Below are 15,410 nucleotides of genomic sequence, written 5' to 3' on the forward strand. Positions count from 1 at the left end.
CCGGGTTTGGTTTCCGCTGAGGGCACGTACCTTGGTTGCAGTTTGTCCCCCAGCCCTGGTTGGGTTGTGTGTGTGGCAACCACTTGATGTGTCCCTTTCATATCGATGTTTCTCTCTCTCTCTCTTTCCCTCCCACTCTATCTGAACAAAAAATGGAAAAATGTCCTCAGGTGAGGATAAAAAATAAAAAAAAATAAAAATAAACTAGAACAAATTTTTTTACATACTAGCAGTTATTAACATTCCACCAAATAAGAATATAATAAGCACGTAATAGTATGGTGGTGATAGAAATACTAGCAAAAATAAGGTACAGATCAAAATGTATAATTTTATGTTTACAAATGGGGAGAATAATATGACCATATTTATACTTGTACATGCATAAAGCAGCTCTGGAAAGTTTCATAGCTGTTTATGGAGAGGGAGAACTCCATGTCTGGGGGAAGGAGTATGAAGGAGTCTGTTCCCTGTATAAGCTTTAGTATCTTTTTAATTGGAAGCAATGAATGTATATTACCTATACAAGAATTTAACTGAAAAAAAAGGAGGCGGGGGAGACTCTAAACAATACTCTGGAAGCCAGGCTTCTAGCCCTAACCCGCCACTAACAGTTACCTTTGACAACTGAACAAATTCTAAAAATGTATGATCTCAGTATCTCAGTGGGGGAGGGGGGACGACAGTAAATATATGGTACTAATTTTATTTTTTAAAGACAGGTAAGAGGTACTAGAGTCCAACATTTTGCAAAATAAGGCAGCTTTTTGAGGACTTGATAGTTTTCAAATACTAGTTTTACCATTTTAAGGACTGTAGAATTGTTAAGACTGTTAAATCTTTCTAGATCATTTGTACTATTTTTACATAGAAACCTTTCTTAGAAAGGGTCTACTGTAATTTACAAGAAATACCTATAAAGAATATTCTGCACATTGTTTTGTTTCTCTTTTCACACTTTTAAAATCATTTTATTTATTTTTATTGATTTTTTTTTATTTTTATCCTCACCTGAGGACATTTTTCCATTTTTTGTTCAGGTAGAGTGGGAGGGAGAGAGAGAAACAGAGAGAAAGAGAGAAACATCGACGTGAAAGGAACACATCGAGTGGCTGCCACCCGCACGACCAACCAGGGCCGGGGACAAACTGCAACCGAGGTACGAGCCTTTAGCGGGAACCGAACCCGGGTCTCTAGGGACTGCAGGTCAACGCTCTAACTGCTGAGCCAAACCAGCCAGGGCTATTGATTGATTCTTTAGAGAAAGAGAGAGGAAGGGAGAGGGAGACAGAAACATTGATGACCAAACAGGATATACAAACGAAAAAATGCTCAACATCCCTAATCATCAGAGATATATAAATTAAAATGACTATGAGGTATCAAGTCACACCTGCCAGAATGGCTGCCATCAACAAATCATCAAACAAGTGCTGGTGAGGGTGTGGGGAAAAGGGGACTCTAGTACACTGCTGGTGGGAATGCAGAATGGTGCAGCCACTATGGAAAACAATATGGTGTTACCTTAAAAAGTTAAAAATTGAACTGCCATTTGACCCAGTGATCCCACTTCTAGGAGTATACCCTAAGAAACATGAAACACCAATCAGAAAGAATATATGTACCCCTATGTTCACAGCAGCATTATTTACAATCACTAAGATCTGGAAACAGCTCAAGTGTTCATCAGTAGATGAGTGGATAAAACAGCTGTGGTACATATACACAATGGAATACTATGTAGCTGCAATAAAGAAAGATCTCTTGCCCTGGCCAGTTTGGCTCAGCGGTTAGAGCATCGGCCTGCGGTCCGGAGAGACCCGGGTTCGGTTCCCGCTAAGGGCATTTACCTCGGTTGTAGTTTGTCCCCGGCCCTGGTTGGTCGTGCGGGTGGCAGCCACTCGATGTATCCCTTCACGTCGATGTTTCTCTCTCTCTCTCCCTTCCTCTCTCTCCCTCCCACTCTATCTGTACAAAAAATGGAAAAATATCCCCAGGTGAGGATAAAAAAAAAAAGAAAGATCTCTTATCCTTTGAGACAACATGGAGGGACCAGGAGAGTATTATCCTAAGCAAAACAAGCCAATCAGAGAAAGACAAATATCACATGATCTCACATATTTGTGGAATATAAAGAACAAAACAAACTGATGAACAAAATGGACCTAGAGACATAGATGTAGGGTACAGACTGACAAAACTCAGAAGAGAGGATGAGGGGAGTAGGGAAGAGTTAAACCACAGAATTTATATGCATGTATGCATAACCAATGGACATAGACAACAATGCTGGGGACAGGGCGGGATGGGGGGTATCGGGCGGAGGTTGTCAATGGGGGGAAAAGGAGAAACATCTGTCAATGGGGGGAAAAGAAGAAACATGTGTAACAAAAAAAAATCAGTAAAAAAATTTTTTTAAAAAGAAACATTGATGAGAAAGAACACTGACTGGCCACCTTCTGCATGCTCCCCACTGGGGATTTGGCCCACAACCTGGGCATGTGCCCTGACTGGGTATCAAACAGGCGACCCTTGGTGCATGGGTCCTCACCACAACAGCTGGGCTTAAAATAGTTTAAAATTAGACTTGAAGTCTTTCTACTCTGCCATGAAATGAGCAGTAAACACTAAAACAATTTACATTTGAAATACATAAATGACTAAACCTTAAACAAGAACTTATAATACTTAAAGGTGTTTATTATCAGACACTACAAAAAACACCTCCAATTGATGATTAACAGCTATAACTAATTGAGTACATATTTTATTCCAGGTATTGCTACTATGTATCACCTTTAATCCTACTATTCATCTGGTAAAGTAAAAAAAAAATTTTTTTTTTAATCCTCACCCGACGATATTTTTCCATTTTTGTTTGGATAGAGTAGGAGGGAGAGAGGGAGAGGGGGAGAGGGAGAGAAACATCAACATGAGAGGAACACATCGACTGTGTTCCTACCGCACAACCCCAACCAGGGGGGATGAACCGAAACAGAGATTTGTGCCCTTGACCGGAGTTGAAACCAAGACTCATTGGTCCACAGGGCCCATGCTCTTAACCACTGAGCCAAACCAATCAAAGCAGTTAAGCAAATTGTAAAATGTTTCATTGACTTTTTTAGAGTAGGGAGAGAGAGAGAGAAACATTGATCTGAGAGCTATACATCAATCAGCTGCCTCCTGCATGCCCCCTACTGGGGATCAAGCCTGCAACCTGAGCATGTGCATGTGCCCTGACCAGGAATCGAAAGGGGCCTCTCAGTTCATGGGATGACATTCAATCTATTGAGCCACAACAGCTGGCCTACTAAAGCAAAATTTAATACTCCCATTTAATATATGAAACAACTGAGGGTCCAGGAACAAAAGTGACTGGACTAACTTGCGACCCCAGTGTAACAAGTGTCTAAGCTACGAATCCATCAAGGGTTACTTAATGTAAGCTGGCAGCTGTTGCAGATTTGCCACAATTTTCACTAATTTATATTAAAATGAGGACAAATAAGGAGAAGAAAGTAGCTTTTTAATAAAGCTAAATGACTCCATTTAAAGAGCTTTTATTCTGAGATTCTGTTCAAATTGAGTTAAAATATCTTTTTTTTTTAAATAAATGAGATGATGGTGACAGTAAATAGTGGTGTGGGTTAGTTGCTGTTTTATTGGCTATACCTGGCAGGACAAAAAACCATCAACTCTATTACAGTGTCCCAATTTTGGTGGGAAATATTTCTTTTGAAATCCAAAAGTCTGGGAACTACTCCCTTAGACAGTGATGCCTCCCAAAATACTAGAGGACTTTACACACACACACACACACACACACACACACACTTCTCTTATCAATCTCTACTTCATTCTATTTGAATTAGGACACTTAAGATTGAGAAATGAGAATAAAGTGAATTTCAACAAGTCACATGAATTAATGCTGGATTCTGCTACAGGATTTTCCTCAGGATTCTTTTCATTGGTTAACTTTTCTCATCCTTTACCTTCAATTCTATTCACTCAAACCTCAACTCAAACTTTTTCCTAAAATAATCACATTTTTAAATACTACTGTTAAATAGTAATCAATACTTGAGGTCTCCAATAATTTGCTTTTATATAAAAATGTTTAATGATGTTTATTCCACCTACTTCCAAAAGAAAACTGGCCTATAAAACCAGACTCAAGCCACTTTAATTTACAAATACCTGTATTTCCATTAAATAGATGAAGTTTGTAAATAGTTACGAGACAAATTCCAATGCTAGCTTGTTCATGTAATCACAGATATGCAGGTCAAAATAAAACTAGTAAGCTGTCTACCTAGCACTTCACAGAACAAAAGGAGAGGAAGAAACTGTTCAAAGATGACTACTGTTAACAAATTCAAAATATTAGGCATAGTATGTCTCTATTAAAATTGTAACCTGTCAACATTTCTTTCACTTTTGCTACTTCTTAAAAAATAAACTCTTCTAAATAAAAAATAAGCAAACCACTTTTACGATGCAAATTCCCCCCTTTTTAAAGTAATTGCCTAGGTATATCTAGTGCAGAAAATAAATGTAACAGATCAACTACACATTTTTTAAAACCTGGTTATCAGCAAAACAAACCAATACCTCCAGTTTAGCAATGCGTGTACTTTTAATCTTCTGTGGCGATCCCATTATACTAATCAACAACGTTTAAAAGTCACCCCAATGCCCAAAACCTCACTACACGTGACATACTCATATTTTACTCAAATTAAGATTAAACTAGACCCAAACTCAGAAATTTCCCCGTCCCAAGCACAGTGAAATATACGAGGGGGAATCCAAGAAATCAGATATATTAAGTGCTAGTATCTTCTTCCAGAGTAGGGTCAAATTCGTGTGTGTCCGCAAATGTCACCGGCTCAGTAAGTCTGCAAATTCTCATTAGCGCTACAGAGTACAAAGAGGCCTGACCACGGAAACACCTGTCCTAGCACCGGGAAGGCAGTGGGAAATGCAACCCGAGCCCATTCCGGCCGCACAGCCTCGGACTGCAGCGATCCCCGACCACGAGCAGACTCTGCCTGCCTCCACGGCTCCCCCGGCAGGGTTCTACACCCCTCACCCGTCTCCCCCGGCGAGAACCAGGAAATCTGTCAAGCCGCTTGGGACCCACCCTCCGCGAACCCTTCTCGCTCCTTCTTAGCCCGGCCCCAGCCTGCCCAACTGCTCCCGGTCCGCTCCGGCCTCCCGGCTCCACTCTGCCACCTCATCCCTCCTCTCCGGTCTCGCGGCACCGCCACCCCCGCCCGGGTGGCCTGGTCTTGGGCCGCCCCCAGGACCGGAGCCTTCGACCAGAGCCCTCCACCCCAAACGGCCCGGCTGTGGGTCCCTCCGCGGCCCGGTCCCCACCGACCCCCAGGCCCGAGCTCCCGCCGCGCTCTCCCCACCCCCAGCCTCCGCCCTCGCCCCGCTCGGCCGTTCCGGCTCGCTCCCCCCAGCCAGGCTACCTGGAGGCAAGGGCGGCGGAGCACTTCACCCAGGGCCCCAGGTCGCAGAGGGCCCGGTGCTCGGGGTCCCGCTCCTTCTCCCGCTCCACGTGGTAGGCGTAGATGGAGAGCAGGATCCCGGCGGCGCACACTGCATACCGGGCCACCCGCTCCCACCGCGGCACCGACACTCTCAGCAGGACGGGCGCCGCCATCTTCCCCCCTCCGCCGCCGCCGCCGCCGCCGCCGCCGCCTCCCTCTGCCTCCACCTCAGCAGCCGCCGCCCGTCGGGGCCCGACCCAGCCGCCGCCGCTACCGCCACCGCCTCCGCGGCCGCCGCCACCGCCGCCACCGCCGCCGCGCCCCATTGGCTCGACCGCCTCCTCCGGGCCCCGCCCCCAAAAGCGCGCGGCCCAACCGCCCCGAAAGGAGGGAGCCCGGAGAGGCGGGCAAGGCGCGCGCGGGCGCGTAGGGTGGAGCGGAGCGCGCAACCGCTGGGGAGGTCGGGCAGGCAGGCGGGGACAGAGGCGGCGTGGCGCGCGCAGCGAGCTGGGCAGAGCGGAGAGGAGGGGCCAGAGGAAAGGAGGGGCGGGGCTCCGGGAAGGGAGGGGCAGGGCGGTGTGTCGTGGGAGGATCTTGGGGGACCCGGTAAAATAAATAAATTTCAAAGTTACTAACAGGTGTGACCTAAGCTCTTGGTCCCTCCCCCTGGGAGTGATGATCAATTGCCATTTTCTTTTCTTTTTCATTATCACTTGCTATTTTCTGACCCAATCCAAATTAACCTTGGCCAAATGCCCATTCTTGAGCCACGCTTGCATTACCCGATCTCCCCACCACCACCACCACCTCCAGGCACCTCCTGTTCAACAGGTGTGAACTAAATTTTTTAAAAAGTATTTCGGGAATGCCTTGCTTCTCTGTAAGCTGAATTTGAGATGGCTTAACATAATTCATATAATAAAGAAAAATATAAAAATGAACTAAAAAATCAGGATGAATAAAACAAGTCAGAATAAAGGAAAAGATCAGGAGTAAAGAACACACATAAGCAGGCCACAGGGTCTTGCATAATTATTACAACTGAGCCATAAATTTGGCTCTGAGCTTCCTGGTGGCCAAAATTAAAAAGAAAACATATGTGTGTTATTCTCTCTGTCTCTAAGAAGAAAGAAACAAACCATCCTTGGAGATGGTTAGCTTTTTCCTGGTTGTGGCTCTCAAAGATATTTCAAAGGTTTTAAATAGTGATTGTGAGTAATCATTGTCCTTTTATTATCTATTGTTGGGTAACAAATTACCCTATATTTAGCAGCTTAACACAAAACAAAACAAAATCCCTTATTTTCTCACTATCCCTGTGGGTCAGGAATTTGAGTGTCTTTTAGCTGGGTCCTCTGGCTCAGGATCACTCACAAGGCTGCACTTAAGGTGTTGGCAAACCTCAGGCATCCCAAGGTTGGAGAACCCTTTTCTAAGCTCACTCACATGGACTTTCTTCCAGCCAAGCTCGGCGATGTGTTTAAGCTTTTTTTCTTAGAGTATTTTATCTGGTATTTCTATATTTGTATTTCTGTATTTTTCTATGTTGGTTTAATCCACCATGTCAGAACCAGATATCCAAAAAGATTTCTATAATCTCATTCATTACCCCAGAGTTGTTTTGCTGGGTTAGAATGCTGTACTCTACATTTTTCTGCCAAAGTTTTGGAAAAGGTCACAGCAAGATACAGCAGGATCATTAAGGTTAGGCAGTAGCTGGCCAGAAAATTTTCTACAGCAGAGTCTGTGAAAGCCCAGACCTTCCAACGCCCCTCAGGAAAACACCACTCAAAGTTAATGTCCTATCACCTGGCTGGTGTGGCTCAGTGGTTGAGCATCGACCCATGCATGCATCAGTTCAATTCTGGTTAGGGCAAATTCCCAGGTTGTAGGCCCAATCCCCAGTGGGGGGCATGCAGAGAACAATGATGTTCTCTCTCATTGATGTTTCTGTCTCTCTCTGTCTAAAAATCAATAAAGAAAAAAAAAATTTTTTTAATGAATGTCCTATCAGGAGGGGACAGCTGTCTCATTTTCTCATTCAAGGGTTAATAGATTCTGATATTATTTCATTATTGTCAGCACAGAGGAGATGCTCATTTTAAAAATCGGGGTTTTTTTGGTTAATCCTCACCTGAGGATATTTTTCCATTGATTTTTTTTTAAGATGGAGTAGAAGGGAGGGAGGGAGGGAGGGAGGGAGAGAGAGAGAGAGAGAGAGAGAGAGAGAGAGAGAGAGAGAGAGAGAGAAACATCGATGTGAGAAGGATGACCAGGGCCAGGAATTTAACCTGCAACCCAGGTATGTGCCCTTGACTGGGAATCAAACCCAAGACCTTTTGGTCTGCAGGCTGATGCTCTAACCACTGAACCAAACCAACCATGGCAAAATGCTCCTTTTTAAACACTGCATGAGGAGTGGACCAGTAAACATTCTATATACACAGATGACCTACTGACTCACCAGATGACAAGGCAATTTTACTGAGCACATATCTACATACTAGGCACTGTCTCACCAACTGTGTTGATCTCTTGATATATTATATTTAAATTTTACAATATCTGTATAAGGTAGGTATCATTATCCCCAGTTTTCATGGGAGAAAAGTAAGTCTCAGAGGGATAAATAACTTGCCCAGTTATCACTAGAGGTAGAGCTTCAATTAGCACCCAGGCCTGTCTTATTCAAGTGTGACCCCTCTTTACAACCAGCATGTGTGGCTTCCCTCTGAGAAACCAACTCTCAATTTGACATGAATACTCTATTTGTTCCCAGAAGGTAATAAATGAATTATTCACCAGCCTAAACTTGGTCCCAGAACTTCCCTCACCAGGGCTCAAGTCTTTGTCACCCTATTCTAAGTTCTTTACCTGTATTAACTCATTTAATCCTGACAACAACTTTTGATGTAGGAACAATTATTTTCTATGTTTTACAGATGAGGAAACCAAGGTTCAGAGAGGCTATGTAACCTGCTGAAAATCACATAGCTGCTAAGTTGTAGAACTGGAATTTAAGCTCCAGCAGTCTGGTTCCCGGATTCATGCTCTTAACTCCTGTGATATGAGCTAAAATGCACAGAGAATTTGAGGTATGGTCAAGACAACAGAGTAGGTAAATGTGGTACTGGCATCCTCCCACAACCACATCAAAATTACAACCAAACTACAGGACAGCCATCATTTAGAACCAGCGAAAATCTAGCTAAGCAGAAATTCTATAACTATGGATATACAGAAGCCACTTTGAGACTGCTAGGAGTAGCAGAGAGGCAGAACAGGCAGGTCCCATACCCACATCTGGAGGTTAAAAATTGGCTGCAGAGCCCCCCACCCCAGGAGCAAAGAGTCCCAGCCACACACCAGCCACCTCTCACCCCCATCCCACCATCCCAGGGTTCCAGTGTCAGGAAGAGAAGTCCCTATAACTTCTGGCTGTGAAAACCAGCAGGGATTGTGGCTGAGTGAGATGAAGAGCTATTAGAGTCCCAGGTGTTCCGCTTAAAGAGCTGAAGCACAGACTTACTCGCTGATGGATTCACTCACTCTGATCTCCAGCACTGGGGCACCAGGAACATATGGGGAGGAACTGAATTGTCTGGCTTTGGGGTGAGGGCTGGAGGGTCAACTTTGCTCTAGACAGCTGTGCGAGCAGAAGCCATTGTTCCTATGCTGAGCCCTCCTCCCACACAGTGAGCAGGCAGGTGCCATAGATGAGTCTCCATCAACCTAAATAATATGGTTTGCCCTACCCTGGTGATTCCCTGAAACCCTGCCCCACCCAACATTTGGGCCCACCCAAGTCCCTTCCAGTGGCTTTTCCAAACAAATGGCCTATCTTGGCTTATGCCGTGAACCTTCCTAAATTCTCTCAAAGGTTCACAAACTTCATAGCAGCATCTGGCCTCAATATGCCCCATACTTCTTGCTAAATGGCCCTAGGCCAGGCACTAGTGGCATCCAGACTTGATTTTCAGTGTGGCATCTCTAGGGCACCTCCAAGTCCAGCACAGGTAGCAGTCATCTGCAGATCACTTTTTAGCTCATGCTGGGTAGCCTTGAGCAGGGCACAGGTGGCAGCTGACCTCACCTCCCAGGAGGCCCCAGAGCCAGCACACTCTTCAGCCAGCTTAAAATCATGCCTGGAGAACCACCCAACAACTTTCACAAGTGACACACTCAAAGGGAGGACTCAGAGGACACCAGAGCCCTACTGAAGGGAATCCTGTTCTGTGGGGTTGGCCCCTGCACAGAAGCTCCTCTACTATAGTCACAGCCAGTCCTTGTAGCTTATCAGCCTGGGGGTTACTCCCACCCCCCTCGCATTGACTTGCAAACAGCAATCAAGGATCAACTACAATTGGAGGGTGCACACAGCCTGCTTGGCTCAGGTGACCAGCATGGCTGCACCACTGGGCCCTACAGGACACCTAATGTATAAGGCCACTCTACCAAAACCAGGAGACATAGCAGATCTACCTAATACATAGAAAAAAACTCAGACAGGCAGTCAAAATGGGGAGACAAAGAAACATGTCCCAGATGAAAGAATAGGAGAAATCTCCAGAAAAAGAACTAAATGAAATGAAAGCAAGCAAACTACCAGACACAGATTTCAAAACAATAGTTATAAGGATGCTCTAGGAACTTAGTAAAAACTTCAACAGGATAAAAGGATATAGAAACCATAAAAAAAAGAACCAGTCAGAAATGAAGAATACAATAACTAAAATGAAGAATGCACTAGAAGTACTCAAAATCAGATTAAATGAAGCAGAGTACTGAGCCAGTGATTTGGAAGACAAGGCAGCTGAAAACACCCTATGAGAGCAGCAGAAAGAAAAAGAATTTTTTAAAAATGAGGATAGTTTAAGGGGCCTCTGGGACAAAATCAAGTGTAACAACATCCATATCATAGGGATACCAAAAGAAGAAGAGAGAGAGCAAGGGATTCAAAACCTATTTAAACAAAGAATGACTGAAACTTTCCTAATCTGGTGAAGGAAAAGGACATACAGGTTCAGGACACACAGAGAATCCCAAACAAGATGAACCCAAAGGGACCCACACCAAGGCACATGGTAATTAAAATGACATATGTTAAAGACAAAGAAAGAACCTTTAAGGCAGCAAGATAAAAGCAGTTAGTTAACTACAAGGGAGCTCCCATAAGACTGTCAGCTGATTTCTCAACAGAAACTTTGCAGGCCAGAAGGAATGGACATGAATATTCAAAGTGATAAAAAGCAAAGACCTGCAACCAAGATTACTCTACCTAGCAAGGTTATCATTTAGAATTGAAGGACAGATAAAGAGCTTCCCACACAAGAAAAAACTAAAAGAGTTCATCTCCACCAAACCAGCATTATAAAAAATGTTAAAGGGTTTTCTTTAAGAAGAAAAAAAAATCCGACCAGTGTGGCTCAGTGGTTGAGTGTTGACCCATGCACCAAGAGGTCATTGGATCAATTCCCAGTCAGGGTACATGCCCAGGTGTGGGTCAAATCCCCAGTGAGGTGCATGCAAGATGTGGCCAATCGATGTTCTCTCTCATCGATATTTCTCTCTCTCTCTCTCTCTCCCTTCCTCTCTCTCTAAAAACTAATTTAAAAAAATATATTCAAAAAAAGAAAAGAAAAGAAAAGAAGAAAAAAGATATAAAATATTAATAATAGCGCAGCCGGCATGGCTCAGTGGTTGAGCGTCAACCCATACACCCATGCACCAAGAGGTTGCCAGTTCTATTCCTGGTCAGGTCACATGCTCAGATTGTGGGCCTGATCCCCGGTGGCAGGCATGCAGGAGGTGGCCACTTGATGTTCTCTCTCATCACTGTTTCTATGTCTCTCTCCCTCACCCTTTCTCTCTCTCTAAAATCAATAAAGAAAAAAAATAAAGTAATTGTTGATAGATATGTATTTATTGTCATTTTATTATTAATTTTTAATATATTTTTTATTGATTTTAGAGAGAAAGGAAGAGAGAGATAGAAACATTGATGAGAGAGAACATCGAGTGGCCACCTCCTACATGCCCCCCACTGGGGATTGAGCCCACAACCTGGGCATATGCTCTGACCAGGAATTGAACCAGCAACCTCTTGATGCATGGGTTGACACTCAAGCACTGAGCCACATCGGCCAGGCTATCAACAATTACTTTAAATGCAAATGGATTAAATGCTCCCATCAAAAGACATATGGTGGCTGAATGGAAAACACAACAAGACCCTTACATATGCTGTCTACAAGAGACTCACTTTAGATCAAAGACACAGACTAAAAGTAAATGAATGGAAAAAGATCTTTCATGAAAATGGAAACAAAACAAACAAAAAAGCTGGTGTAGCAATACTTATACCAGACAAAATAGACTTTAAAACCAAGGCTATAACAAGAGACAAAGAAGGACCTAGCAATTCCACTTCTGGATATTTATCCAAAGAAACCCAAAACACTAAATTGAAAAGACATATACATCTTAAAGTTCATTGCAACATTATTTGCCATAGCCTAGATATGGCAGCAACCTAAATGTCCATCAACAGATGAATGGATAAAGGAGAAGTGGTGCACATGTACAATTGAATATGACTCAGCCATAAAAAAGAATAAAATCTTGCCATCTGCAACAACATAAATGGATTTAGAGGGTATTATGCTAAGTAAAATGCGTCAGAGAAAGACAAGTGGCATATTATTTCACTTATATGTGTAATCTAAAAAACAAAATAAATAAACAAGCAGAATAGAAACACAGATAGAGAGAAAATGTTGACAGTTGCCAGAGGGGAGGGAGGTTGACAGGTTGAGTGAAAAAGGTGAAGAGATTAAGAAGTACAAATTGGTAGTTACAAAATAGTCATGGGGATGTAAAGTATAGCATAGGGAATATAATCAATTATATTATAGTAACTATGTATCGTGTCAGATGGGTACTAGTTGAGTGATTACTTTGTAAATTATATAAATGTCTCATTACTGGGTTATATACCTGAAAGTAATATAATATTGTACATCAGCTATAATGGAAAAATAAAAATTATTTAAAAGATGTACAAAAAGTTTGGATTTCCCCATAGCATTTATCCCCATATAACATAATATGTATTATAGTTGTTTTTATTTATTTATTTTTTTAATCCTCACCAGAGGATATTTTTCTATTTATCTTCAGATAGAGTTGGAGGGAGGAAGGGAGAGAGAGAGAGAGACAAACACCTACATGAGAGGGACACATTGAGTGGTTGCCTCCCACATGACCCCGACCAGAGCCAGGTACTAACAGAAACCAAGGTATGTGCCCTTGACCAGAATTAAACCTGTGACTCATTGGTCCATGGGCTGCCACTCTAACCGCTGAGCCAAACCAGCCAGGGCTATTATAGTTGTTTTTAAAAATCTCTTTTATGTTTGTCTCTTCCACAGAATACAGTCCCGACAAGGGCAGAGTTCTTTGTCTGCTTTGTTAACTACTGTATCATCATCTAGAACAGGACCTGGACCACAGAGTAGGTACCCAGTAAGTACAGTTTAAGTGAATTAATGAATGAGAACTACAAAAATGTAAACTATTAGTATCTTTGCATGAAAAATAGGCCCACAGTAAAATATTTTCCCAAATAAAAGAGAAGTTTTCACAGAGATTAGTCTTTCATCATCCCAAAACAAAAGGCAAAAAGTCAGAAAGGTTTTACAATAGCATGTGCCCTCTTTGCCTTCACTACACCTCTCTCAAGTCCTCTGCTTTCCTGAGATGTCAGTGTCCATGATAGCCATGCAATTCCCCTGAATCATCATCCCATATCTTTCTCAACTCTGATGACCTTTGTTTCCATTCCACTTAAGGTGCTCACAGGAGTGGCCCTTGCGATCCTCTTGAAGGGCCAGATTTCTGAAATCTTAAACTACAATCTTCTGCTCTTTGTACTTACCCTCTACAGAAGATTGTATTTTCCAAGACGGCTGCAACAAGATCTCTCATCTCGCATGCTCTTCTTCCTTGTGAAGTTGGCCACTGCTCCCATGGAAAGGTTAGGTCTATGTTCCTTCCCCTTGAATCTATGAGGGTCTGTGACTGTGACAGAAGTGATTCTCTGTTATCTTCCGAGGTTGACTCATAAAAGGTAGTATCACTTCTCTGGGGTCTTCCTGGGATTCTTGTTCTTTTAACCCAGCTGCCATGCTGCAAGGAAGCACATGCCACACGGAGAGGCTGAATGTAGTTCTTTCAGCCAACAGCACCAGGTCTCAGCTGACAGCCAACATCAGCTGCTAGACAAGGCACTGAAGAAGCCTTTGAGGTAACTGCAGCCCCAACCTTGGCAACGGCATGGGAGCCCTGAGTGAAAATCACCTATCTGAATGTAGTCAAATCTCAGAACCATAGGGGGAAAAATTGTTGTTTTAGGGCTCTAAAGTTTGGGGGGGGGTATACATTATGCAGCAAGAGTAACGGAAACACCCTTCTTTCCGTCTAGCTCTCTGGTTTTCTTACTCATCAAACCTAGTCTGTCCCTGGAGACCAGCTGTGCCCTAATTAATGTTTTCTCCATATCCCAGCAGGAGATAGCTTGGGGCATCTCCCTGCTCTTTGTGGCTATTTCCAGACTATTTTTCATCCTGCTTGGCTAATCTAAATGTCTCTATCTCCTGCATTCTATCACCTTCGATACTCAGTTTATGCAACTTCATCGAGTCCTGACTTTATGGGGTTCCCTCCCTAAGGATTTCTGAGGTTCTCTGTGGAGGCTCTTATGTCACCCATAAGGAGGTGAGTTCATTTACTCACTGATTACACACCAGCCAGCAGTGAAACAAAATATCAAGTATGCCTGACTTTCTCGCACACCACAGTTTCTTTTTTTTTTCTTCTCTTAATTAAAAAAATATATATTGATGAGAGATAGAGAGAGAGAGAGAGAGAGAGAGAGAGATCGGCTTTCTGCCCCACCCATTTATGCACACACTGGGATTGAACTCACAACCTTGATGTATCAGGATGACGCTCTAACCAACTGAGATACCCAACCAGAGCCACTCTTTCTCTTCTTGCATATTTTCTTTACTGTATGAAGACAAGAATACTTTCGAGCTAATCATTGTGCACGCTTTCTGTTTAAAGTAAAATATGTAATAAATAAACCCCTACCAAGATGCTGAATTCCTAGTGGGACCATGTGTTACAAACAGTTGTCTTCAAATATAACTCCTATGTATGTTTATCATTTTCTTTATTTTAAAACTTCCTGGGGATTTTCCAAGACACTCTATGAACTCCAATTCACAGGAAGCCCAAGAATAAATTATTCAAAAATAATTAACAAAAGGTTTTGCCTTCCTTCATAATTTAGTGGTAACCTTTTCTTGCTGGCATAGAAAAATATTTCATAGAAGAGACCTCTGTCTGTTAAGAACAAGGCCTCTTCTAGCAACCTTTTGGCCATGAGTTGCATACAGCACAAGCTAAGCCTGATCTTTTTATATAAGAAATACATTTCAGCCCTGGCCAGTTTGGCTCAGCGGTAGAGTGTCGGCCTGCGGTCCACAGAGACCCAGGTTCAGTTCCCGCTAAGGGCACGTACCTTGGTTGCAGTTTGTCCCCGGCCCTGGTTGGGTCGTGAGGGTGGCAACCACTCGATGTGTCCTTTTCACATTGATGATTCTCTCTCTCTCTCTCTCTTTCTCTCTCTCTCCCCCCCCCCCCCACTCTATCTGAATAAAATATGGGAAAAAATGTCCTCAGGTGAGGATAAAAAAAAAAAAAAAAGAAATACATTTCACAAAAGCACATGGCATGAAGGCACAGTTTGAGCATCAGAGGAATTGGTTTGGACTAAGGGCAGAGAGGCAGTATTTCATTGGTTTAGAACATGGGTTGGAAACACAGCTCTACCTCTTGACTAGC

At 43.1% G+C, this 15,410-nt stretch overlaps 1 protein-coding gene across 3 annotated transcripts in view; it reads right to left on the reverse strand.

Annotated features, from left to right (window-relative positions):
• VKORC1L1 (vitamin K epoxide reductase complex subunit 1 like 1) overlaps positions 1–5,689 on the reverse strand; it is a 108,341-nt gene extending 102,652 nt beyond the window's left edge. For all 3 annotated transcript variants that reach the window (XM_036279017.1, XM_036279019.1, XM_036279018.1), the window contains exon 1: positions 5,481–5,689. In XM_036279017.1, coding sequence (XP_036134910.1) covers positions 5,481–5,674 — 194 coding nt within the window. In that variant the 5' untranslated portion in view covers positions 5,675–5,689. The remainder of the gene's footprint in view (positions 1–5,480) is intronic.
• Between the last annotated feature and the right edge of the window lie 9,721 nt (positions 5,690–15,410).

Source organism: Molossus molossus, unplaced genomic scaffold (assembly GCF_014108415.1).
Source record: "Molossus molossus isolate mMolMol1 unplaced genomic scaffold, mMolMol1.p scaffold_m16_p_3, whole genome shotgun sequence".
Taxonomy (NCBI): domain Eukaryota; kingdom Metazoa; phylum Chordata; class Mammalia; order Chiroptera; family Molossidae; genus Molossus; species Molossus molossus.